General features: G+C 36.5%; 1 protein-coding gene across 18 annotated transcripts in view; it reads left to right on the top strand.

Annotated features, from left to right (window-relative positions):
- PDLIM5 (PDZ and LIM domain 5) overlaps window positions 1–21,943 on the top strand; it is a 205,560-nt gene that overhangs the window by 169,747 nt on the left and 13,870 nt on the right. For all 18 annotated transcript variants that reach the window (XM_032239580.1, XM_032239584.1, XM_032239577.1 and 15 more), the window contains 2 exons: window positions 5,162–5,336; window positions 21,104–21,284. In XM_032239580.1, coding sequence (XP_032095471.1) covers window positions 5,162–5,336; window positions 21,104–21,284 — 356 coding nt within the window. The remainder of the gene's footprint in view (window positions 1–5,161; window positions 5,337–21,103; window positions 21,285–21,943) is intronic.

Here is a 21,943-nt window from a genome sequence, read left to right as displayed (position 1 = left end):
CCTTCAGAGAGAAAAACAGCCCTACCACCACCTTGATCTTGACCCAGTAATATCTGCGTAGGATAACTGTTAGGTTTAGGTATAAATTTGTGTTGTTTTTAAGCCAGTAAGTTATTAGTAATTTGTTACAGTGGCAATAGACAACTAATAGACAATCAAATAATCAGAAAAAAAATTGAAAATTGGGTGTTTTGTGATATTAAGAAATATTTTTAAGTGTGATAACAGTATTATGATTATGTTTTTTATAAAAGAGTACTCTTTTAGAGATTATATTACAATGTAGATTAAATGACATATCTTGAATTTGTTTCATAATAGTTCAGACATGGCAGGGAGCAAGTGGGATATTAATGAAACATGATCAATTGTGAAGCAATGATTAACAAAGCTTGATTTTTCCTTTTATTAAGTTGTACTAGTTTTTAAATAATGAATTGGTTCCGTAGCATCCTCTACAGATAAGCAAAGTGGATTTTTAAAAAAAAATCTAGAATCATAAACTCATAGACTTAGATATATTTGAAGTATTTCCATCCATTGTAGCTACTATTTTTATTTTTCTTAATGCTCAAACTGTACCATCTACTTCTTCTGATTATTTTGATGCAACTCTAGTAGTCTTCAGTATTTTCCTTGCTCTATAATTTGGCCATAAAAGAAGCCAATATTTAGTGAAAGTTGCTCAAGCTTAAGGCTAAAAAGGAAATCTTGAGTCAAGAATCAACTTCCTCCTAATGTTCTCATCGTAACAGCTTCCTGACTTGCTCATTATTCAGTTCGAATAAGTCACATTTTTTGTGACTTACATTCCTAGATTGTGAAATGAGGCTGATTCAGTGCTCCTGTTTAATGTTATCATTAGAACTTAAGAGAAAAAAACACATCATTATGAACAAGTAGATTCTCATCCTTAAGCGATCTCTAAAGAGGAGTACTTTTTTTTTTCCTACATAGAAGTAGATGGTTTTTGTAGTGGGTTCAATGCATTTGAAGCATTTTGGTCAATGTGTTACCCATGGAAGACTGGTTTTCTTAGTATGGTAGTGTAGTTCTCTCCAAAATCGTAATGGAAGCAGGGCTCATTTATGGTACTTCCCTCTCCCAAGATTTCACCCTCTTACATTTCCCTCTTCCCCGTAAGCCAAGTGAGCAGCGACTAGGAGGCTGGCACTTGACTGCTCAAAGATTGCCCATTCCTGTGCTAGAGTGGTGAGAAATTCAGTCTGAAGAAATGAAACATCACTTTATTCATACGGGAAATAACTGTGCCTTGGAAATGTTCAGGACTTGGTAATTAATAGAGCTTGTGTAGCTTTGTGTGCGGGCCAATGTGCTAGCAACACAGCAACAAATGGAGGTGTGAGAATTTATTTCATTTCCAAAGTGGTTAAAATGGGGCAGTAACAGAAGGCAAAGCTTTTCTTCCCAAGAAAGGAATAGCAGTAGAGCTGAGAGCCTTTTTATATGTGTTTAAGATACAGTCACATGTTTCATGTTTAAGAATGGCTTCTCATGCTAAGTAAGTTAGTTCCCCATATACCTTCTCCTTGAGGTATGGGCCACATGGATTATGTCCCATTTTACAATGACTGATGGAGAATTACAACACTCTTTCATTGCTTAAAGTGTCTCAGTGACTCAGTACTTTAGAGCTTATGCATAATTAATGTGATAAAATAAAGGCATATGCTAGATGAAAGGATTTGGCTTTCTTTGAGGTCTGATTTTCAGATTTTCCAATTGGTTACATTCCCATTATTTGAAATCCTGAATCTAATCCACATTTTTAAAGTATCTATCTGTATAGTCTTCTTTACAAATGCAAAAAAAAAAAAAAAAAAAGAAGAAAAAAAGATTGGGAATCTTCCTTTTTTCATTTAATTGATTAAATATTATTTCTTCATCTTTTTTTGTAAGGCAATTTTCTGGCTGTGGGTAGGAAAAAGCATATAGAGTTTGTACTCATTTTTAAGTAATTAATAATTTAGGAGGAAAAGCTATTGGCAGGATATTGATAAACAGCTAATAAATTATACAGGTGAGGAGTGTTACTTCTGGCTGGGGTGGTCAGAGAAGACTTTGGAGAAGTCTTCTCCAAAATGAAATTTCTATGGGCCTTACAGAATGGGAAAACTGTAAGTAGCAGTGGAAAAAGAGCCATTTCCTTGGCTGAGGGTCACAGAGGTAATGGCTGGTGTGGCATATTCAAGGGATAGTGAATAAACTGTAGCATAGTTTAAGAGCAGACTCTGGAGCCAGACAGCCCAAGTTCAAGACTTTTACATGCTGTGTGACTTTGGGCAGATTTTTAAACCTCTCTTTGCCTCAGATTCCTCATAAATTAAAAAAGTAGTACTAATACCAAAATCACAGGGCTTTTGTAAGGATTTAAGAAGGCCAGGCACGGTGGCTCACACCTGTGGTCCTAGCACTTTGGAAGGCCAAGGCAGGCAGATCACAAGGTCAGGAGTTCAAGACCAGCCTGGCCAACATGGTGAAACCCCATCTCTACTAAAAATACAAAAATTAGCTGGGCGTAGTGGTGGGCGCCTGTAGTCCCAGCTACTCAGGAGGCTGAAGCAGGAGAGTTGCTTGAACCTGGGAGGCGGAGGTTGCAGTGAGCCAAAATCATGCCATTACACTCCAGCCTGGGCAACAGGGCAAGAGTCTATCTCAAAAAAAAAAAAAAAAAAGTACCTTCAAATAGTATGAAATAATTGCACAAACTAAATATTAAGTAACTCTAATTTAGTCTGAAGATGATGGCAGTGATATGTAAGGAAACACAAAGGACAAGGTTTTATAGAAGATTGGAGTGGACTTATTGAGGGACTCGACTTTCAGGACCACCTATAGCTTGTAATGAGTTACAGAAGCTTTATTTTAGAAGCAGGAATATGTGATCAGAGTAGTGTTTTTGGAAAAATAATGTAGCAGAATAGGTAGAAGAGGAGAGTGGCAGCAGGGAAAGTGGTTAGGAGACTTGCAATAGTCCAAATTTGAGGAATTCAAGACCACAGTTCAAAAGATAGAGGATAGGATTGGATGAGAAAGGAAAGACAGACCTGAGAAAGAAACATTTTCTATGAAACAGCTGTTAGGGTCCGGGGACTAACCCTCGGGGCCATAGGAGGCAGAGTTCTGTGCTACGTGAATGGGAGAATTCAAGCATCTAGGCATTCTTGGCAAGAGCTGGTAATATGTGCAAGAAGAGGACATCCATTTTACATGTCTTGAATTTAAAGATAATAACTGGTGTTAGAGTTGAAAATGCCCTTGAGAATATATATTTGGTGCTCTAGGAGAAATCAGACCTGGATATAGAAATTAAAGATGTGCAGAGGTAAGAGTTGGGCTGCATGAGTAGGTAACAAGAAAGAAAGTAGTGTACCAAGTGAATATTACAGTACTTTTCTTCCCCATTTCTATAAGAGAAAATGTGGGTCTAAGAGAATGGAAACATGTTTCTAGTCCAGTTGACTCACTTGAAACATGGGCAATAGTAGAGATCCCTGGCCTGAAAGTGCCGTTTCATAGATCAAGTGCCAGGCAGTACACTGTAGATGTGCGAAGTGTCTATAAATGCTGGGTTTCTGGATCTGTAATTGCACATTATTGCAAACAGCCTTCATTCGAATAAGGGAGAATTGCTATATCAATTATCCTAATTAATCTTTCCCAATTCCAACTGTAATATAGATACTGTCCATGTGTATACACATATACATGTCTATTTATGTAAATATATTTATCTATATAAATACACTCTATTAATTTGTATTATTTGTTTGCTTTCCTTAAAAGTTGTTCCTTTTAGACTATTTTCATGCTCACTTTTTCTCTTCCATTAGTTTTTAATTGCCTGTGGCTAAGGAGCAGGCCATCTGTTGGTTTCAATCCCTCACTGTTTTCTCATTCTTTCACTTATGTATTGATTCCAGTTTATTCATTCATTCATTCTTTCCAGACACTGTTAAGTTGCTAGGGTGATGAAAAAGACATAATTTCTGCTCTCAGGGGATAGTTGGGGGAAGGAAAGGCACAGAAATATGTAGCAAAAACAGTAATAAAGACATTAACAGAAAATTATGAGAACATAGAAGAGAAACATTTAATCGTGATTATATGGAGGGGGTTGGAGAGAAATGCAATTCAAGGAGAGTTTTTGGAGGAGTTGATTTCTGGGCTGAGACTTAAACAATAAAGTAGTGGTTACTAGGTAAATAGGAAGAAGGGTAGAAAATGGCGTTACTGATAGTGAAAACAGCCTAAGCATAGATAGACCCATTCACAAGAAAAAGTGAGGCAGTTTAGTGTTGTGGAGCATAAAGTGAAAGGCAACGGGCAGTGTAAGATGATGTTGTGGGGCAAGCAGAGACCACTCAGGAGCTTTGTATGCAGCACATGGAAGCAGGGACTGCATTCAGGGGTCAAATAGGGAAATCTTTAAATGCTGTTGGGTCAGATTTCAGTCATAGGTGGCAGCGGGGAGGATAAATTTAAGGAGGACAAGACATTTTTGGTTGCTGGTTGAGGTGGGAGATGTTGAGAATCTAAATTAAGGCAGTATTATAGGAATGGGGAAGAGGAGGCAAAGTCAAGAACAATATGTAGTATCAAACCAGCAGGACCTATTACTACAAATGAGGGGGAGGAAGGGCCAAGGATGCTTCTTATATATCTGCTTTCTATTCCTGGGTAATTGGTTGCACAGTCTACTTAGAGAATACAGGAACAGAGAGAATATAGTGAGTTAATTTTTGGTTTTGTTATCTTCAACACATTGGGATTTTTAATGTATCTGTGATTATATTTGGAATTAAATCTAATTAATGGTTAGCAGAGATATCTAGATAACTAGAAATAACTCACTTTCAACATTCACCTTAACCATCTCCTCTTAGCAGCAGAGGAGATGCTTTTCTTAAAACATTCTATGCATATATCTGTCATAATTCTTTCACTATGTTGGAATCTTTGGTTTTCTTTCCTATTCATTTGCATAGTCACAGCCTGGTGTTTGATTCATCACTTCACTGTAAATGTGAATGACAGAATAACAAGTGAATAGATTATTAAAATAATAATTTTTATTATTTGTTAGGAAAAGTTTATATGTGGCTTATTCTCATTCTGATTCTTCTGTTTTAACTCCTAGTACCTTCCACTGGAAGAATCTCAAACAGTGCTACTTCCTCAGGAGCAGTGGCACCAGCCAACTCAGCTTTGGGACAACCTCAGCCAAGCGACCAGGACACTTTAGTGCAAAGAGCTGAGCACATTCCAGCAGGGAAACGAACTCCAATGTGCGCCCACTGTAACCAGGTCATCAGGTTGGTTGTTTTTTGAAATTTTCTTGAAAGTACTTAATGCCAATTTTTTTTTTTTTTTTTGCATTTTGAAATATGTGTAATATAATTAGTGAAAATATTCTTGCCATAATCCTATAGAGTACTAATTATTGAGTAGATAAATATGAATATCTATTTGAATCTACTTTAATTAAAGGTAATAGCTCTGTGAAAATAAAAGTACTAATTGTGTTCATTGTCAGTTATCAATTCCTATTAGAACTAAGGAAAAACTGATTAATGTGGTTTTTCAGAGAATAATAAAATTTTAAGACTCAAAGGGACCCTGAAAATCACTTATCCTAATTTCAGTATTCTATAAATTATGGAAGTGAGGACATTCATTTAGATGAAAAATAACTAGTGACATTAAAGAACTTTGAGCCTTAGAGAAAAAGATTAGATTTTTGAGTAGACAGGCACTGACAGGTAACTTCAGACCTATTCATAAATGTTTTCAATGTTGAATTAGGTTATGACCTGCTTCTTTAAAATACGTTTTATCTGGGCCTGGTGCAGTGGCTCACGTCTGTAATCCCAGCACTTTGGGAGGCCGAGGTGGGCGGTTCATGAGGGCAGGGGATCGAGACGAGCCTGGCTAACATGGTGATACTCCGTCTCTACTAAAAATTCAAAAAATTAGCCCAGTGTGGTGGCATGCACCTGTAGTCCCAGCTACTCGGGAGGCTGAGGCAAGAGAATTGTTTGAATGTGGGAGGCAGTGGAAGTTGCAGTGAGGCGAGATTGCACCACTGCACTCCAGCCTGGGCAACAGAGCAAGACTCCATCTCAAAAAGGCCAGGTGCAGTGGCTCACGCCTGTAAATCCCAGCACTTTGGGAGGCCAAGGTGGGCGGATCACAAGGTCAGGAGATCGAGACCATCCTGGCTAACATGATGAAACCCCATCTCTACTAAAAATACAAAAATTAGCTGGGTGTGGTGGTGCGTGCCTGCAGTTTCAGCTACTTGGGAGGCTGAGGCAGGAGTATCCCCTGAACCCTGGAGGCGGAGGTTGCAGTGAGCCGAGATTGCGCCACTGCACTCCAGCCTGGGCAACAGAGCGAGACTCCACCTTAAAAAATATATATATACAATATATATATATATATGTATATATATATATATATGTGTATATATATATATATGTTTTATCCAAATCTATTTCATTGTCTCTTAAGTTACAAGACGAAAAAAGTCTCAGAGACCTTAAGTATGCACTGTACTGCAGCTTATTGAATCTCCGAGTATTTCTGAATAAGGGGCTTTTAGAATGTTGGCAGTGTAGGCAGCGATGCTGATTGCAGGCATCCCACCGCAAGGACCTGTGCACTTTGTGAGTTGCCTTGTTGGCAGGAACAAATGATCCTTTAAAGTGATTTTTTCAGACTCTCTTCTTTTTAAACTTGTCCTACTTTGAGATAATTGAAACAATGACTTCTCTGAAGTTGAATAAGATTAAAACTTAATTACATTTTCATCTCTTCTATTATATAATTATAGCATAATGTTTCTAGGTAATATTTAAAATGGAGCCAGGAAACCTCAATACTTCATTTAAGAATCAAATATAAATACTCCTCTCTTTAGCCTACTATTAATTAAATAATATATATTTCAAGAACATAGCACACAGTGTGTCATTCAAAATTGAATAGATTTTTTTTATTTTAAAAGTAGTCAGTGTTCATTATGACATTTAAAAAACGTAAAAACACAGAAAACAAAAAACAAAGTTCACACATAATCCCACCTCCCAAGGTAATTGTTACTACTATTTTCTTTCAGACTTTTAAGACATTCACTCATAAGGACAGATACTATTTTACAAAAATGGAATAATAACTCAGTATTTTGTCAGCTGTTATTTTTCATTTAAATTGTATTTTTCAGAGTGAGTGTCTGCTTAGTAAGAATGAGCCAGCAGCAGTGGGAGTAGTAATAGTGGTTATGAGGAGAAAGGGAAAATCAGTAGAGGTTTCCCAAGTCTAGTTCAGTATTCAACACACAGGAAGCATTCAGTAAATGTTTAACTGCATAGATCATGCCTGACTCTAGACCCATTCATCATTTAGGCCATAATGTCAATTTGGTTAGTCATTTTCCTAAAAGTACTAGTGTGGGGTCTCTGTCTTACAGAAATATTTAATATAAGATCAAGTATATTGCTACTTTATCCTAATAAAGAAAGCAATGTTTTAATTACTACCTGCATTTAGCTGTTATATTTTTGGTTTAATACCAATAAAATAGAAACAAACTCTGACTTGTAACATTGCTTCTATAAGTTATAGTACTTTGGTTACCTAGACTGATGCTTAGGGAAACTGTATTCTGGATAAAAACACCCTTTGTGGAGACAGGAGTCTCTGCTGTTATTTGTATGCTATTGTAAGCAAGTAATTACTGGGTGAATTAACAAAGTGTCATACCACATCATTTGCTGATTCATGTTGTCTAGTTATCAAATTTCATGATATCCTGTAACTACCACTTCTAGCACTTCTAAAAAATGTACTTAGTATGGAGAAAATACGAAGATCAAAGTAGAAATAACATTCACCACCCCTACCTGCCTTGGTTTTAAATTTAATGCCAGGCCAGGATGCAATTTTAATATACAATCATCCTGCCATGTAAAATAAATATGTATTATGCCGACATGAGTAGCCATCATTTATTGCTCCCTCATCTGTTAAATTTTATATTGTTCTGAATTATCCAGTACTTGTTATTAGTTAAGTATTAAAGCTTCATTTACTAAGAAAGCTAATAGGAATGGGGATTAGTTCATGTCAAGATCATGTAACAGTAATTAACATAGCACATTTGCCTGGTGCTCAAATGCTTAAGCAGCTTGAATCTATTGTGGTCAGTTCAGAGGCCTACTCAAAGCATAATTCTAGTTCTTGGCCTCAGTGTCAGTATTACTTACCAAAGCAAGAAGGCTTTAGATCAAGTGACATTCTCTTGGACACCTGTTTTAAAAACAAGCTGCAGTTTCAGTCTTGATACTTTCGATGCAGAGTATTGTACCCTGGAAAGCTTAGAGAAGTTTAAATTCGTAATTTACATTGTGAGTTTTCTACTAAGTAATTTATATTATTTGTACTAATTTATGTTGTTTTGTTTTATATTTACTTTTCAATATTTCAAATTTGCAAGGAAACTTTTTATGTAAAGGCAAACTAAAGCACCTTTTATGTTTTATTCTGTTTTTTCAGCAGAGTTGATTGTTCTAGAAAACCTCAGAAATCTGAATGTTAGAACTGAACTGGTTATCTCTTTATAGAACACATTCAATTTAAAATTCCATAGCTAATCTTATTTGGATCTGATGTTTAAAATTTTTTGATTTATTTGAATTGTGAAAAGTTTATGGATGTTTTGCCTAAATTATATTATGGTGACATCACTTTGACTAGCTACAAATGAATAGGAAGTTACATTTCAGAAACTTATATTGAAGCTTTAAGTTTGCTATGGGACATTTCCAGTCAAATTATGATAGAAGTACCATTTCTTTGACTCATACTTGTGAATAGATTAACTGTAGGAATGCTAGGATAATAGAGAAACGTAGAAAATCAGGTAGTTGCAGCCAAAACCACATTTCACTTTCCCTGGTAGAATGAGCTTATGAACATTCTAGCTTATTTCTTAAGTGTTAGATCTAGTGACATTAAAATCTATTGACCATTTGTATTACATGGAGTTAACTGAACTATTTATGTTTAGCTTCTTGGCATCTTTGTGAAAGAATTAAGGGGCTTATAGTGTTTGAATTTCTTCTTAATATGGAATGCTTAAATAGCCACATTGCTATTGTTTTGTCTTTGCCTGCAGTATAGCACCAGAAAAACCATATAGAGCCAATCCATTGTTTATTCCAGTGAGAGAAAAAGTTTTAATATTATTGATTTGTTTTTTGCTCAGTGATTTTTAAAATTCTCTCATAAGGAGCACCATCTCAGTTTACCAAGGAAAAGCATGCAGAATTTTTTTGCCTGTTTTACCATTTATTTCAGTCTCTGAGCACCCCTTTATTTATAGGTTTATTTACCATCCCCACTGATTAAGATTTTACTTGAAAATAAAAGGGTTCCTGGCTTAATATATTAGCCCTTGTATTTAAGGAAACAACTAAAGACATTGAACAAGTCTCATAAGCAAGACAGAGACCAAGATTTTACTATTTACTGTTGCGAAAGATTAGAAAGAACATAAATGTGTGCATCTATGTAATGTAATTTTCAGATAATAGTTGTATTAAATGTGTTTTTGGCATATTCCAAATATTGCACTAAGAATTTTGCCTGAATTTTCGTAATAACCCTGTGAGACAGTTGCTATTATTATTCCACTTCAAGGTTGAGAAAATTGAGGCCCAGAGAAGTTATATATTTGCTTGAAGTTGCATATTTAGTAAATAAAAGAACCTGAATTTGAACCCAGATTTGTCTAACTGTAATTTTTATTCATGCTTTTAACTACCACTACATAGCAAAATGTTTATAGTGTCATATTAATATGGCAAAAATGAAATAAGGAACTCAAAAGTATGATTCCAATTTTGTATAAAGAAATGATACACCAAGACATATATTTAAAAGCCTAACAATGAAAATAGCAAGATAGCTTCTCTATATTGAACATGACTGGTATCATGCCAAGAACTTTAATAGCATCATTCTACTGGATCCCCAAAATAACTCCAAAGAATTAATACTCTTGTTTTTTAAAAATATTTTTATTTCCATAGGTTTTTGGGGAACAGGTGGTACCTGGTTACATGAGTGTTCTTTAGAGGCGATTTGTGAGATTTTGGAGCACCCATCACCCGTGCAGTATACTCTGAACCTAATTTGTAGTCTTTTATCCCTCACCCCCTTCCCTTTCTTTCCCCGAGTCCCCAAAGTCCATTATATCATTTTTTATGCTTTGCATCCTCACAGCTCAGCTCCCATTTATGAGTGAGAACATAACAATGTTTGGTGTTCCATTCCTGAGTTACTTCACTTAGAATAATAGTCTCCAGTCACATCCAGATCGCTATGAATGCCATTAATTCTTTCCTTTTCATGGCGGAGTAGTATTCCTGTGTGTGTGTGTGTGTGTGTGTGTGTACACCACAGTTTATTTATCCTCTCATTGATTGATAGGCATTTGGGCTGAGTCTGTATTTTTGCAGTTGTGAATTGTGCTGCTATAAACGTGAATGTGCCAAGTATATTTTTCATATAATGACATCTTTTCCTGCTAGTAGATATATTCTTATGCCTGTTTTATAGATGGGAATATGGAGGCTTAGATTAATTTTTCCAAAGTCACAGAGCTGGTTAAATAATAGAGCCAGGGCTGGAATCCATCTGTTTGATTCTGAAATACTTTCATTAATTCATTAAATATTTATTGAGGGTCCTGTAATGGACTAGGCACTGTTTTATCCCACTGTTTTTAAGAATATAATAGTAAACATTACATATAGGCAGTATGCTTTAGAAAAAAGCCCAAAAGAGAACTGTATCCCAAAATTAGGAATTACAATCCCCAGATAATTGGATTTGCAAAATGTGATGTTTATTTTATTCTCTCTGCCACTTCAGTCTTTCTAATTTATTGCACAAGGGTTGTGCGTGTGTTTGTGATGAATAAATATACACACAATGATATATATTACTGTATTAAATCAGAAAAATAGCTTCAGTAAACCTGCTATAACTGAAGAGTATGGCGATGTACTTCCATTCATAGTGTTTGAATGAATCGATGAGAAAGAAGAGAATAGATAATAAACAGGTTGAACAGTTAAATATTCTTATCTCCCCTCTAAAATTATTTTGTACCACATATATGTATTCTTAAACTCATGTAGGTGACCTGGGGCTCAGTTTTCTAGTTTCTCATCTAATTGAGTATAAGCAACATTCATTGAGTATTTTGTGTACCACTCTCCTCAGATATCACTGGCACAAAAATCAAGGACATGCTCTTTCCCCTTAAAAGGGTTACTGTTATGAACCAAACTGTGTCTTCTCACCAAAAATTCATTTGCTGAAGTCCCAACTTCCATATCTCAGAATGCAATTATATTTGAAGAGGGCATTTGTTCTTTAAAGAGGTAAAATGAGGTCAGTAGGGTGGGCCTTAATTAAATGTAACTGGTGTCATTATAAGAGGAAAGAAGACACTGACACACATAGAGGGAAGATCACGTGAGACACATGGAGAACATGACCATCTGTACACTAAGAGGAGAGACCCTCTTGACATTTGACCTTGAACTTTTAGCTTCCAGAACTGTGAGAAAATTCTTGCTGTTGAAGCCACTCAGTCTGCGGCACTTTGTTAAGGCGGTCCTGGGAAAGTAATTCAGTTTATAGTCTAATCAAAAATACAATCAAATCCATAACCAAATTAATATAGTAAGTTAAATAGGGATACATCTAGGATTACATCAGTGCAAGAAGGAGAGGTGAGGATTATCTAACTTTAATAAACCAATTTAGGTTATTTGAAAAGAATGTAAAGCAATAAGGTTCAGAAGTCTATTTATAATCAAATCAATATTTTGTACAACAAATGTCCGTTGAAAACTTCTATGAAAATTACCATACTGGCACCATTGTATATATTTTTAGTTTACTCCGTGCTCACACCTGAGCAGATGAATGTGACTGGAAGGAATTCCACAATCACACTAACCAGTTTCATTTTCATTTCATCACTACTAGTCTCAGGTATGTTCTTTCTTTTCCCCAGGTATGTTCTTAATAGTAACAAAAAACTGCTATGTTTCTCTAGCATGTTTAGTTTCCCACTTTCCCCAAAAAACTGATGTTACGTCTTCTTTCTAGAGTCTTAAGATAGAAGGCAATGTTATTGCCTCAGACTTCTAAAATCTCCTTTCCCATCCCTACTATTAGCTGATGACCTTGATTCCTCTTTTACTTTTTTATGTAGGAAAGGGAACCAAAAAGACATACAACATAGAGAAAATGAATAGCAAAATGGCACTAATAAATCCTACTTTATCAGTAGGTTACATTAAACTAAATATGTCACTCACTCCAGCTAAAAGAGAGAGGGGCAGGGTAGATAAAATTATAATATAACCTTAAGTTGTCTACAAGAGACACAGTTTTAAAAAGTGATACAAATATGTTACCAGTAAAAGTATAGAAAAATATATTATGCAAATAGTAACTGAAAAAGTTAGAATGACTGTACAATATCAGATAAAATTGATGTTAAGACAAAAAATATTACTAGAAACAGAGTCTACATTTTATCATGATAAAAAGTTAAATCTATCAAGAAAATATGAGTTATAAACATGTATTTACCTAACAGAGCAACAAAATAAGTGAAACAAAAACTGGCAGAATAGAAGGGAGTAATATATGTAATTCAGTAGTAATAGTTGGAAACTTCAACACTCCACTTTAATTAATGGATATAATTGATGACTGATCAGAAAAACAACAAAAAAATTAGAAATCTTGAATAACACTAAATACCAAGTAGACTTTAACAGATATCTATAGAACATTTCACTCAGCAACAGCAGAATCCAGCAGAATAGGTATTCTTCTGAAGTGTACATAGAACATTCACCAGGATAGACCATATGTTAAGGCATAAAACAAGTTTCAAGAAATTTAAAAGAACTGAAATGATACAAAGTATGCTCTCTGACCAGAATGGAATGAAATTAGAAATCAATAACAGAAGAAAATTTGGGAAATTCATAAATATGTAGAAATAAAAAACACACTCCTTAAACAACTAATGGATCAGAAAAGAAATCACAAGGGAAAACAGAAAATACTTTGAGTGGAATAAAAATGAAAATATGATATAGCAAAACTTATTGAATGCAGCTAAAGCAGTACTTAGAGGGAAATTGATAGCTGGCAAAGTCTGCATTTAGAAGGAAGAACAATCTCAAATCAATAACATTGCCTTCTACCTTAAGACTCTAGAAAAAGATCAAACTAAATCCAAAATATAGAAGGAAGACAAGAACAAAGATTACAGCAGAAATGAATGAAATTGAGAATTTTAAAAAACCAATGAAACTGGCCAGGCATGGTGGCTCACTCCTGTAATCTCAGCACTTTGGGAGGCCGAGGAGGGCGGATCGTGAGGTTAAGAGTTCGAAACCAGCCTGGTTAATATGGTGAAACCTTGTCTCTACTAAAAACATAAAAATTAGCCCGGCGTGGCAGTGCATGCCTGTAGTCCGAGCTACTGAGGAAGCTGAGGCAGAAGAATCACTTGAACCCATGAGGCAGAGGTTGTAGTGAGCCAACATCATGCCACTGCACTCCAGCCTGGGCAACAGAGTGAGACTCCATCTCAAAAAAAAAAAAACAAAAATCAATGAAACTACAAGTTGGTTCCTTGGAAAGATCATTACTAAACTACCAAGAAAAAAAAAAAAGACTTGAGATTACTAAAAATAACACTAAGGTGTCTCACAGTTTTTATTTCTTTGTTTTTGTTTTTGCTTTTTGAGACCGAGTCTCACTCTATTGCCCAGGCTGGAATGTAGTGGCAGGATCTCAGCTTACTGAAGCCTCTGCCATCCAGGGGCAAGGGATTCTCCTGCCTCAGCCTCTCAAATAGCTGTGACCACAGGTACACACCACCATGCCCAGCTAATTTTTGTATTGTTAGTAGAGATGGGGTTTCACCGTGTTGCCCAAGCTGGTCTCGTAATCCTGGCCTCAAGTGATCCACCCATCTCTGCCTCAAAGTGCTGGGATTAGAGGCATGAGCCACTATCCCCAGCCAGTGTCTCACAGTTTCTGTGTCTTGAGTCTATGGGTTAGCTGAGTCCCTTGCTTGGAATCTCACCAGGCTGAAATCATGGTGTCAGCTGAGCTGAAGTTATCTAGAGATCCAGATCTTCCAGTCTCACTCAGGTTGTTGCACAAATTCAGGTCCTTGTAGCTCTAGGACTGACATCCTTATAGGCTGTCCCCACCTTAGACAGTTCACAGCATAATTGCCTTCTTCTCCAGGGCCAGCAGTAGAGCCTCTGCTGTTGCTTTTTAACCTCTTTTAAGGTCTCATCTGATTAGGTCAGGCCTATCCAGGATCATCTGTTTTTTTTATTAACTCAGTACCCACTGATTAGGGGATGTAATTGTTTTTCGGTCTTGGCTTTTTTTTTTTTTTTTTGAGGCAGAGTCTCACTCTGTTGCCCATGCTGGAGTGCAGTGGTGCAATCTCTGCTCACTGCAACCTCTGCCTCCTAGGTTCAAGCAATTCTCCTGCCTCCCCTCCTGAGGAACTGGGACTATAGGCATGCGCCCAGCTAATTTTTTGTATTTTTAGTAGAGACAGGGTTTCACTATTTGGGCCATTCTGGTCTCGAACTCCTGATCTCAGGGGATCCACCCACCTCGACGTCCCAAAGTGCTGGGATTGCAGGTGTGAGCCACTGCACCCGGCCTAGGGGGATGTAATTGTATCTGCACAATTCTTTTTGGTATTTAGTTATTTAATCACAGGAGTGATACCCTATGTTGGTCACAGGTTCTACCCACTCTCATGGAGAGGGTCTTTACTCAAATATCAGAGTGTTCCTGGTCACCTATTTAAATTCTCTCGTTTCATCACTATTACCCATATACCGTCTTCCTGTCTGCCTTCCCTGCTTTATTTTTCTTCTCAGCCTTTAATATCTAACATGCCATGTATTTTATTTATTTATCTTGTCTCCCTGTCCTACTTTAGTTATTATAAGTTCCATGCAAGCAGGGTTTTTTTGGGGGGGGGCTTTGTTCCTGCCAGATTTCCTTTTTCTAGGATAGTGCTTAGCACATATTGCATTTAGTAAATTTTTGTTCAATTGCTAGATGAACTTTTAAATATTTTTAGAATGCATATTAGTGTTGCCAAATTGAAATTATATCTCACTTGTCTTATTATTGAATTACATTTATCTTGCTTTGCAAGATTTTATAATAATCTCAATAAAAAGATTTGACTATAATTGTCTCCAGTAGAGTTTTAAAAAGTTGTCAATTAACGTCACCTCCTTAGAACTTGTTCTCTTTATTCACTATTTAAACTCATTTTACCTGTGCATTCATTTTTGAGAAGCAAGTCATTTATGCTTTTCAAATATAAAACTATAGGTGGCCTCACAACCCTTTAAATGTAGTATGTTAAAGGACTACAAATTAAAGATAATATTCAATGAAAGAATTGTTTTTTTTTAATGTTCCAAATTGGGAAGTTTGGGTATAATCCACTGGAAATGAAGAATTAAGAGTGACAAATACAGTGTTTCCAAATTTTAGGAAAGATTGTTAATATCTGCAGTTTTGAGTATCTAAGACGATAGTCACTGTGTGTTTGATTCTCTTTTACTCCCTTCCTGCTTGTGTTTGTGTGTGTGTTTGTGAATGTATATATATGCAGTTTCTCCCAATTATCTTGTTTCTATTTCAAGTTGTTCCTGTGGCTGTGTTGTTCTTTTGCCCTTTGCTCATGCCAGCCTCTCCCTTTATGTAGACAGATACAAAATATAAAAGTGGTTTGCACATTTGTATTAGTATATCTAACTAAGCAGAATATCAGATTCCATTTTTATTCTTGAGCACATCAGTCGTTTTTTATAGCATCGGGAGACTTTTGTTACTGACTTCTGTTGATGCAGTAATTTTCGGTCTAATAAAATCTGTTTTGGTTGGGCTTTGAAAAATTCCAGTTTTACAGTTAGTTTGTCATCCATATGATCTTAGAAAAGTTGGCTGATTTCTCTGATGTTTCCTTGATCTGCATGTATATGGAAAAGTTAATTTCTATCAGTGGGGTTATTATGACAATAAATAACAAAGGGAAGCAAAAAATAAGCACCCGATTTTGAAGCTAAATCCCAGTTAGGTTGTGCCTGTTGAAATCTGCAGTTCTTTTCACCTTTGTGTTTGTAAGCTTTTCTTTTTCTCTCAACTCTTCCTTAACATCCTTCCCTACCTTTTCTTTCCTTCCCTCGCCTGACCCCCTTTTTGGGGTAGGTCTCACAGAAGATAAACAGGGTGAAAAGTTTCATGCCATAGCTCTTGTCTCTCCAATCAAATGCTTTAAGTCCCTCTTTTCCCTACATTTGTCAGTTATCATGTACTTAGTAAGGCCTCACAGGACATCGAGTACTAGAAGAGATAGCTGAATACTTAATTCCACTCTGCAGCTATCTGAGCCTGTCATTCCTGGTCACAAAGGGAAACCCAATCCTACATGGAACAAGAAGAACTTCTTTAGTGCTAATCCTGTGTTAATGAATTTGTTAAATTAGTCTTTGCTGACACAGAGAGGAGAACACTTTGCTATATGTAAGAGATTTATTTCATTGTTTGATCTATGCATAATTTCAAGGTCATTGGTGGGGAAAGATGTTCTTTCAGGATAGCCAAGAAGTATCAAGTTAGGCCAGTAGTTGCCCTGAGCGTGCTTGTTTAAGAAAGGAGATCTGACAGGAGTAAGAGTCATTTTCAACTTGTTTTTTTTAAAGGTGCAGAGGGAATTTCTTTACTGTCTGACATTCCTTTTGCTATTTGAAAGGAAGTAATGAAATATTTTAAAGTCATCCTTTTAATGGATGATAGTTTTAGTTTATGTATTTATAGTGAACTATATCCCAGTAAGTTTTTAAAAATATTTTCAAGGATATGTGAAATATAAGATAATCTTATAAATTACAAAAGGGGAAAAAGAATGAAATTCATGGGTGGACTTGTGAAAAATGAACCTAACATTGAGACTGGACAGTACTCGAATAATGACCTGCCTACTTGCCTCTGGTTACACTGTCAATTTGGCTTTTGGCCTTCTAGCAGTCTACAAAAAATGAAAGGTAGTTTTGCGATTTGCAGTAAGATAAAAATAAGACTATTGCTGGCTGGGCACGGTGGCTCACACCTGTAATCCCAGCACTTTGAGAGGCCAAGGTGGGCAAATCACGAGGTCAGGAGTTTAAGACAAGCCTGGCCAACATGGTGAAACCCTGTCTCTACTAAAAATGCAAAAAATTAGCTGGGCGTGGTGGCACGCACCTGTAATCTCAGCTACTCGGGAGGCTGAGGCAGGAGAATCACTTGAACCTAGGAGGTGGAAGTTGCAGTGAGCCAAGATCGTACAACTGCACTCCAACCCAGGCAACAGAGTGAGACTCCATCTCAAAAAAAAAAAAAAAAAAGACTATTGCTGAGAAAAAGCATAACAGTTCTTGCTACAGAAATCAGAGAGGAATTTCTCTGAATGAGTCAATGTGAAAATGATGCTGGGTGATTTAACAACACTCCAGCAACAACCTGCAGGAAGAGCAAGGGTGAATTTCATAGAGCTCTGTCCTGTAACAACTGTCATACAAGCTGATGTATCACAAGAAACACCATTCATAAAAGGAATAATCCTGTGGGGTGCAGCAGGCCCAATATGCTGTGATTCACAGAACCCAGTTTTCTGTTGAGCTGACTTGAACTCAACACATATTTTAGAAAATCTGGCAAATGGAATGTATTTTCCTTGATCAGTTGTTCTTAAATGTCTTCTTTTTCTCAGATGAACTTTGTCAAATATTTGATAGCACCAACAGACATGCTCCAGGAGCAGAGATTTTCATTTTGTTCCAGGTACATACCAACACTTATGCTTAACAGAATGCAGTTTGAAGTTGGATTGACTTTGAAAATTGAGAAGCCAAATAAGAATACTAGCCTCAAGAGTCCTCCAGCCTTATGGATGAGCTAAAGATGGGCCCTAGTAAAAAACTCACCCTAGTAAATGGTTTTGAGTCTTTTTCAATGTGCAGCCAGATAGTAGCATGAAACCCCAAAGCTCTACCATACCCTGTGTTATGGTCACAGTAAATTGAGTCTGAAAGATTTTTCATGCATATATAACCGGTTACCCACCTGGCAGAAAAGCGCAGGTCACTCGTCAAACTTTGTCTGGCGTTGAGCAGTGTGACTCCTGGTTTATCTTTGCTGATATACTACTTGCCAAATATGCACTGAGAAAATTAGATGAATGAAGTTGTTGAGTAGGATTGTTATTAGTCAGTTAAAAATGACAGCCCACTTACCAAATGTAAGATACTCGATTACAGAATAGGTCATCGATGGCCCTTTCTTTTCTGGCAGGAATTAATAAACACAAAGGGATTCCTTATTAGTCATAACAAAATTATGGTACCCTAAAGTTTTAAAAATAATAATAATAAACTGCTTATCTCAATCACTTTGTATGTCCAAAAATGTGATTAAACTAAAGCTCTTGAAAGGAGGAGCTTATACAGAATTATCTGGGTGGGCCCCAAATGCAACCATGTGTACCCTTATAAGAGAGAGCCTCAGGAACACTAGGGACAGATACATAGATGAGAAGACATATATAAAAGAGGCAATGTGACCCTGGAGGTAGAGAATGGAGCGATGTGGCCATGAGTCAAGGAATACCTGAATCCACGGGAACCTAAGAGAGAAAAGGAAAGAATTCTCTCCTAGGGCCTTTGAAGGGAGCACCACCCTGCTGAAACCTTGATTCCAGACTTTGATCTTCCAGAATTGTGAGGAAGTAAATTTTTGTTGTTTTGCCAAGGTTGTGGCAATTTTTTACGGCAGTCCTAAGAAAATAATATACCCCATGGATTTATATTGTAACTATTCTTGTACTAGGATTGAGTTTTGCATTCTTGTTGGATATTTTCTGCTTAAAACTTTATTTAAAATTATCTCTTATTGTTCAATTGAATAAATCCACTTTACAAAAAAAGAGAGAGAATTGTATGTACTAGCTTATGTAAAATGGCATCATGTTATTAATAAGAAACAAGTTAACAAAAAGTGGGGGAAGTAAATACCCTCTTATACCCCACATAAAAAATTTCTTTTCTCCTTTTGTGACTCTTGCAGAATTAGGTAGTGATTCTGAGTAAACATCAATATGTTGACAAAGAATTTACAGTGGGAGATAGTTATTGAATAGCAAGGTTTATGTTACTGTCAGAAGTTTAAAAATGCTGTGATTTTGTGATACACATTGCTGTGTCTTCTCCTGTTAATAATCTGCCTAGAAGTCTGGTGTCTGATGCTTACTAATAATTACCATATGGTCGCCTAGGGCTGATAAGTGATGTTAATGAGGTCAAAGGCAGAGTATCAGTTGACTAGAGCGGCATACTAGAAATTAGGAAATTCAGCTTCTGGCCTTGGCTCAGTCAGTGATTTTATATTTGTCATATCTTTTGAACATTCTGTACCTTGGCTTCTCCATCTGTTAAACTGAATTTGTAATAACTGTCCTGGTCTATCTCACAGGAATGTTGCATGGACAAATTAGATAAGTGCAAAAGTGCCTTGAAGGTAAAGCCTCTCTATGAATATAAATTAGTGTGATATAGCTACTGAAAAGTATGTTGCAGAGGCTAGAATGGTTAGTCTCTGCAGGCTTCATGACTAGATAAGGATTCATAATGGATTTCTGCCCAGCAAACCAAGCCCATCTTATCAGTTCATGACCATATAGTATTTAATGGGGGGAAAAACTCTTTTTACAAACATTTGTTACCTTGATACAAATGGGTGTTAAAACTCAGTCATGTTGGGGAACGGGGAGGGGGAAGTTGGCGCACAGTGGATATAAAATTTAAGTTATGCAAGATGAATCAGTTCTAGAGATCTGCTGTACAACATTGTGTCCATCGCTAACAATATATTACATTGTACTCTTAAAAACCTGTTAAGTGGCCAGGTGAGGTGGCTCACTGCAAGTAATCCAGCACTGGGAAGCTGAGGCAGGCAGATCACAAGATAAAGAGATTGAGACCATCCTGGCCAACATGGTGAAACCTAATCTCTACTAAAAATACAAAAAATTATCTGGGTGTGGCGGCACGTGCCTGTAGTCCCAGCTGCTCGGGAAGCTGAGGCAGGAGAATCACTTGCACCTGAGGCGGATGTAGCAGTGAGCCAAGATCGTGCCACTGCTCTCCAGCCTGGGTGATAGAGCAAGACTTCGTCTCAAAAAAAAAAAAAAAAATCTGTTAAGTGAGTGGATCTCGTTTTAAGGGTTCTTACCACAATAAGATCAAATTTTTGAAAATAGTCATATTTGAATGAAACAAAACCTTTCCTAGTAGTTTCAGACAATCTGTAATATCTAGTTTACAGTTTCTGTAGACATTTTGGAGGGTGAGGATTTGATATGTTTAGTAAAGTTGAGAAATAATTATATGAAATAATGTGTGGGGAAGAGAAATTATCTCAGGCAATAATTCTTACTATTTTTAGCACTTCAACTTACCAAATTGAAATCTTTGTTTGTTTCTTTTATAGAAATGTCAAAGTCTCTTCTCTACCTAAACCACCTTTTCTTTTCTGGTTGTTTCATGTTGTCACAGTCACAGTTAACATCCTCATTCTCAGTCCTCATGATGCAGACAGATTGGTTCATTTAAGCTCAATGAAACATATCAAATTCCCTTAAGACAGAAAAATGGGTGGGAAATACCCTTTCTTGAAGGAATCCCTTAAGTACTCCTCTCCCCTTTTCTCTTCACATAAATGCAGAGTCCCAATATGAATTTACAACACCCAACACCCGTGAGTTCTGTCCTTAAGGAGGAAAATTGAGCAAGTATTTAATTGACTGGACAGTGCATAAAAGAGGTTCTATCGAGGCTAACTCTGGAAACTTTTATTCTCAAACTTAGTTGACTTCTTTTTCTTCTGTCAGAGGACCATTCTTAGTGGCACTGGGGAAATCTTGGCACCCGGAGGAATTTAACTGCGCTCACTGCAAAAATACAATGGCCTACATTGGATTTGTAGAGGAAAAAGGAGCCCTGTATTGTGAGCTTTGCTATGAGAAATTCTTCGCTCCTGAGTGTGGTAGATGCCAAAGGAAGATCCTTGGAGTAAGTATTGGAAATGTTTTTTTTTTTCTTCTAACTGAGTTTTAAAGTAGAATAATTTTTTGATATGAAACTCTTCTATCATTTTAACTTTTTATTTTCTTCTTGCTTTATGCCCTCTCTGCTTTTATCACTATTTATTATTGTAAAGCAAAACTAAATAGAGCTCTGTGGAAATATATCGGACTCATGGGGTTAGGTTGTCTTTGGTTTTGTCTCACTGAGTGCTGACTTGTCTGGCGAAAGACTAGCCACTGTGGGGGAAAAATAATTTACTGTGGGTGTGCTTCCTCAACAGGACCCTGTTTGCTTAGGAATGAAGAGGTCACATAGGACCACACACAGCTGAGTTCTCAGAACTGACACCTTCACTGTTTTAAATTAAATTCCATAGCTTTTATAAGGGCAGTATTTCCCCACTTGTCAGAGTTCAAGCACAGGACACTGATTTCATGAAATATATAAAACATGAGGTTTATAAATGATGTATTTTTCTTGAATACATATAATGTTTAAAAATATAACCTCAGTTTTATGAGGGTGCACATGTGATGGAAAAATAATTTTTTTTCCTTTTTTTGCAAAAAAGGAGTAATTTAGGCATCAGATACAGTATATAATAAATAATGATGAATACATGAATTTCTTGCTCTGGAATACCT

This window comes from Sapajus apella, unplaced genomic scaffold (genome assembly GCF_009761245.1).
Source record: "Sapajus apella isolate SASKATOON/1434 unplaced genomic scaffold, GSC_monkey_1.0 scaffold45, whole genome shotgun sequence".
In the NCBI taxonomy this organism is placed as follows: Eukaryota; Metazoa; Chordata; class Mammalia; order Primates; family Cebidae; genus Sapajus; species Sapajus apella.
Note: the sequence above shows the minus strand (reverse complement) of the source record. Positions and strands in the feature narration are given on the sequence as shown.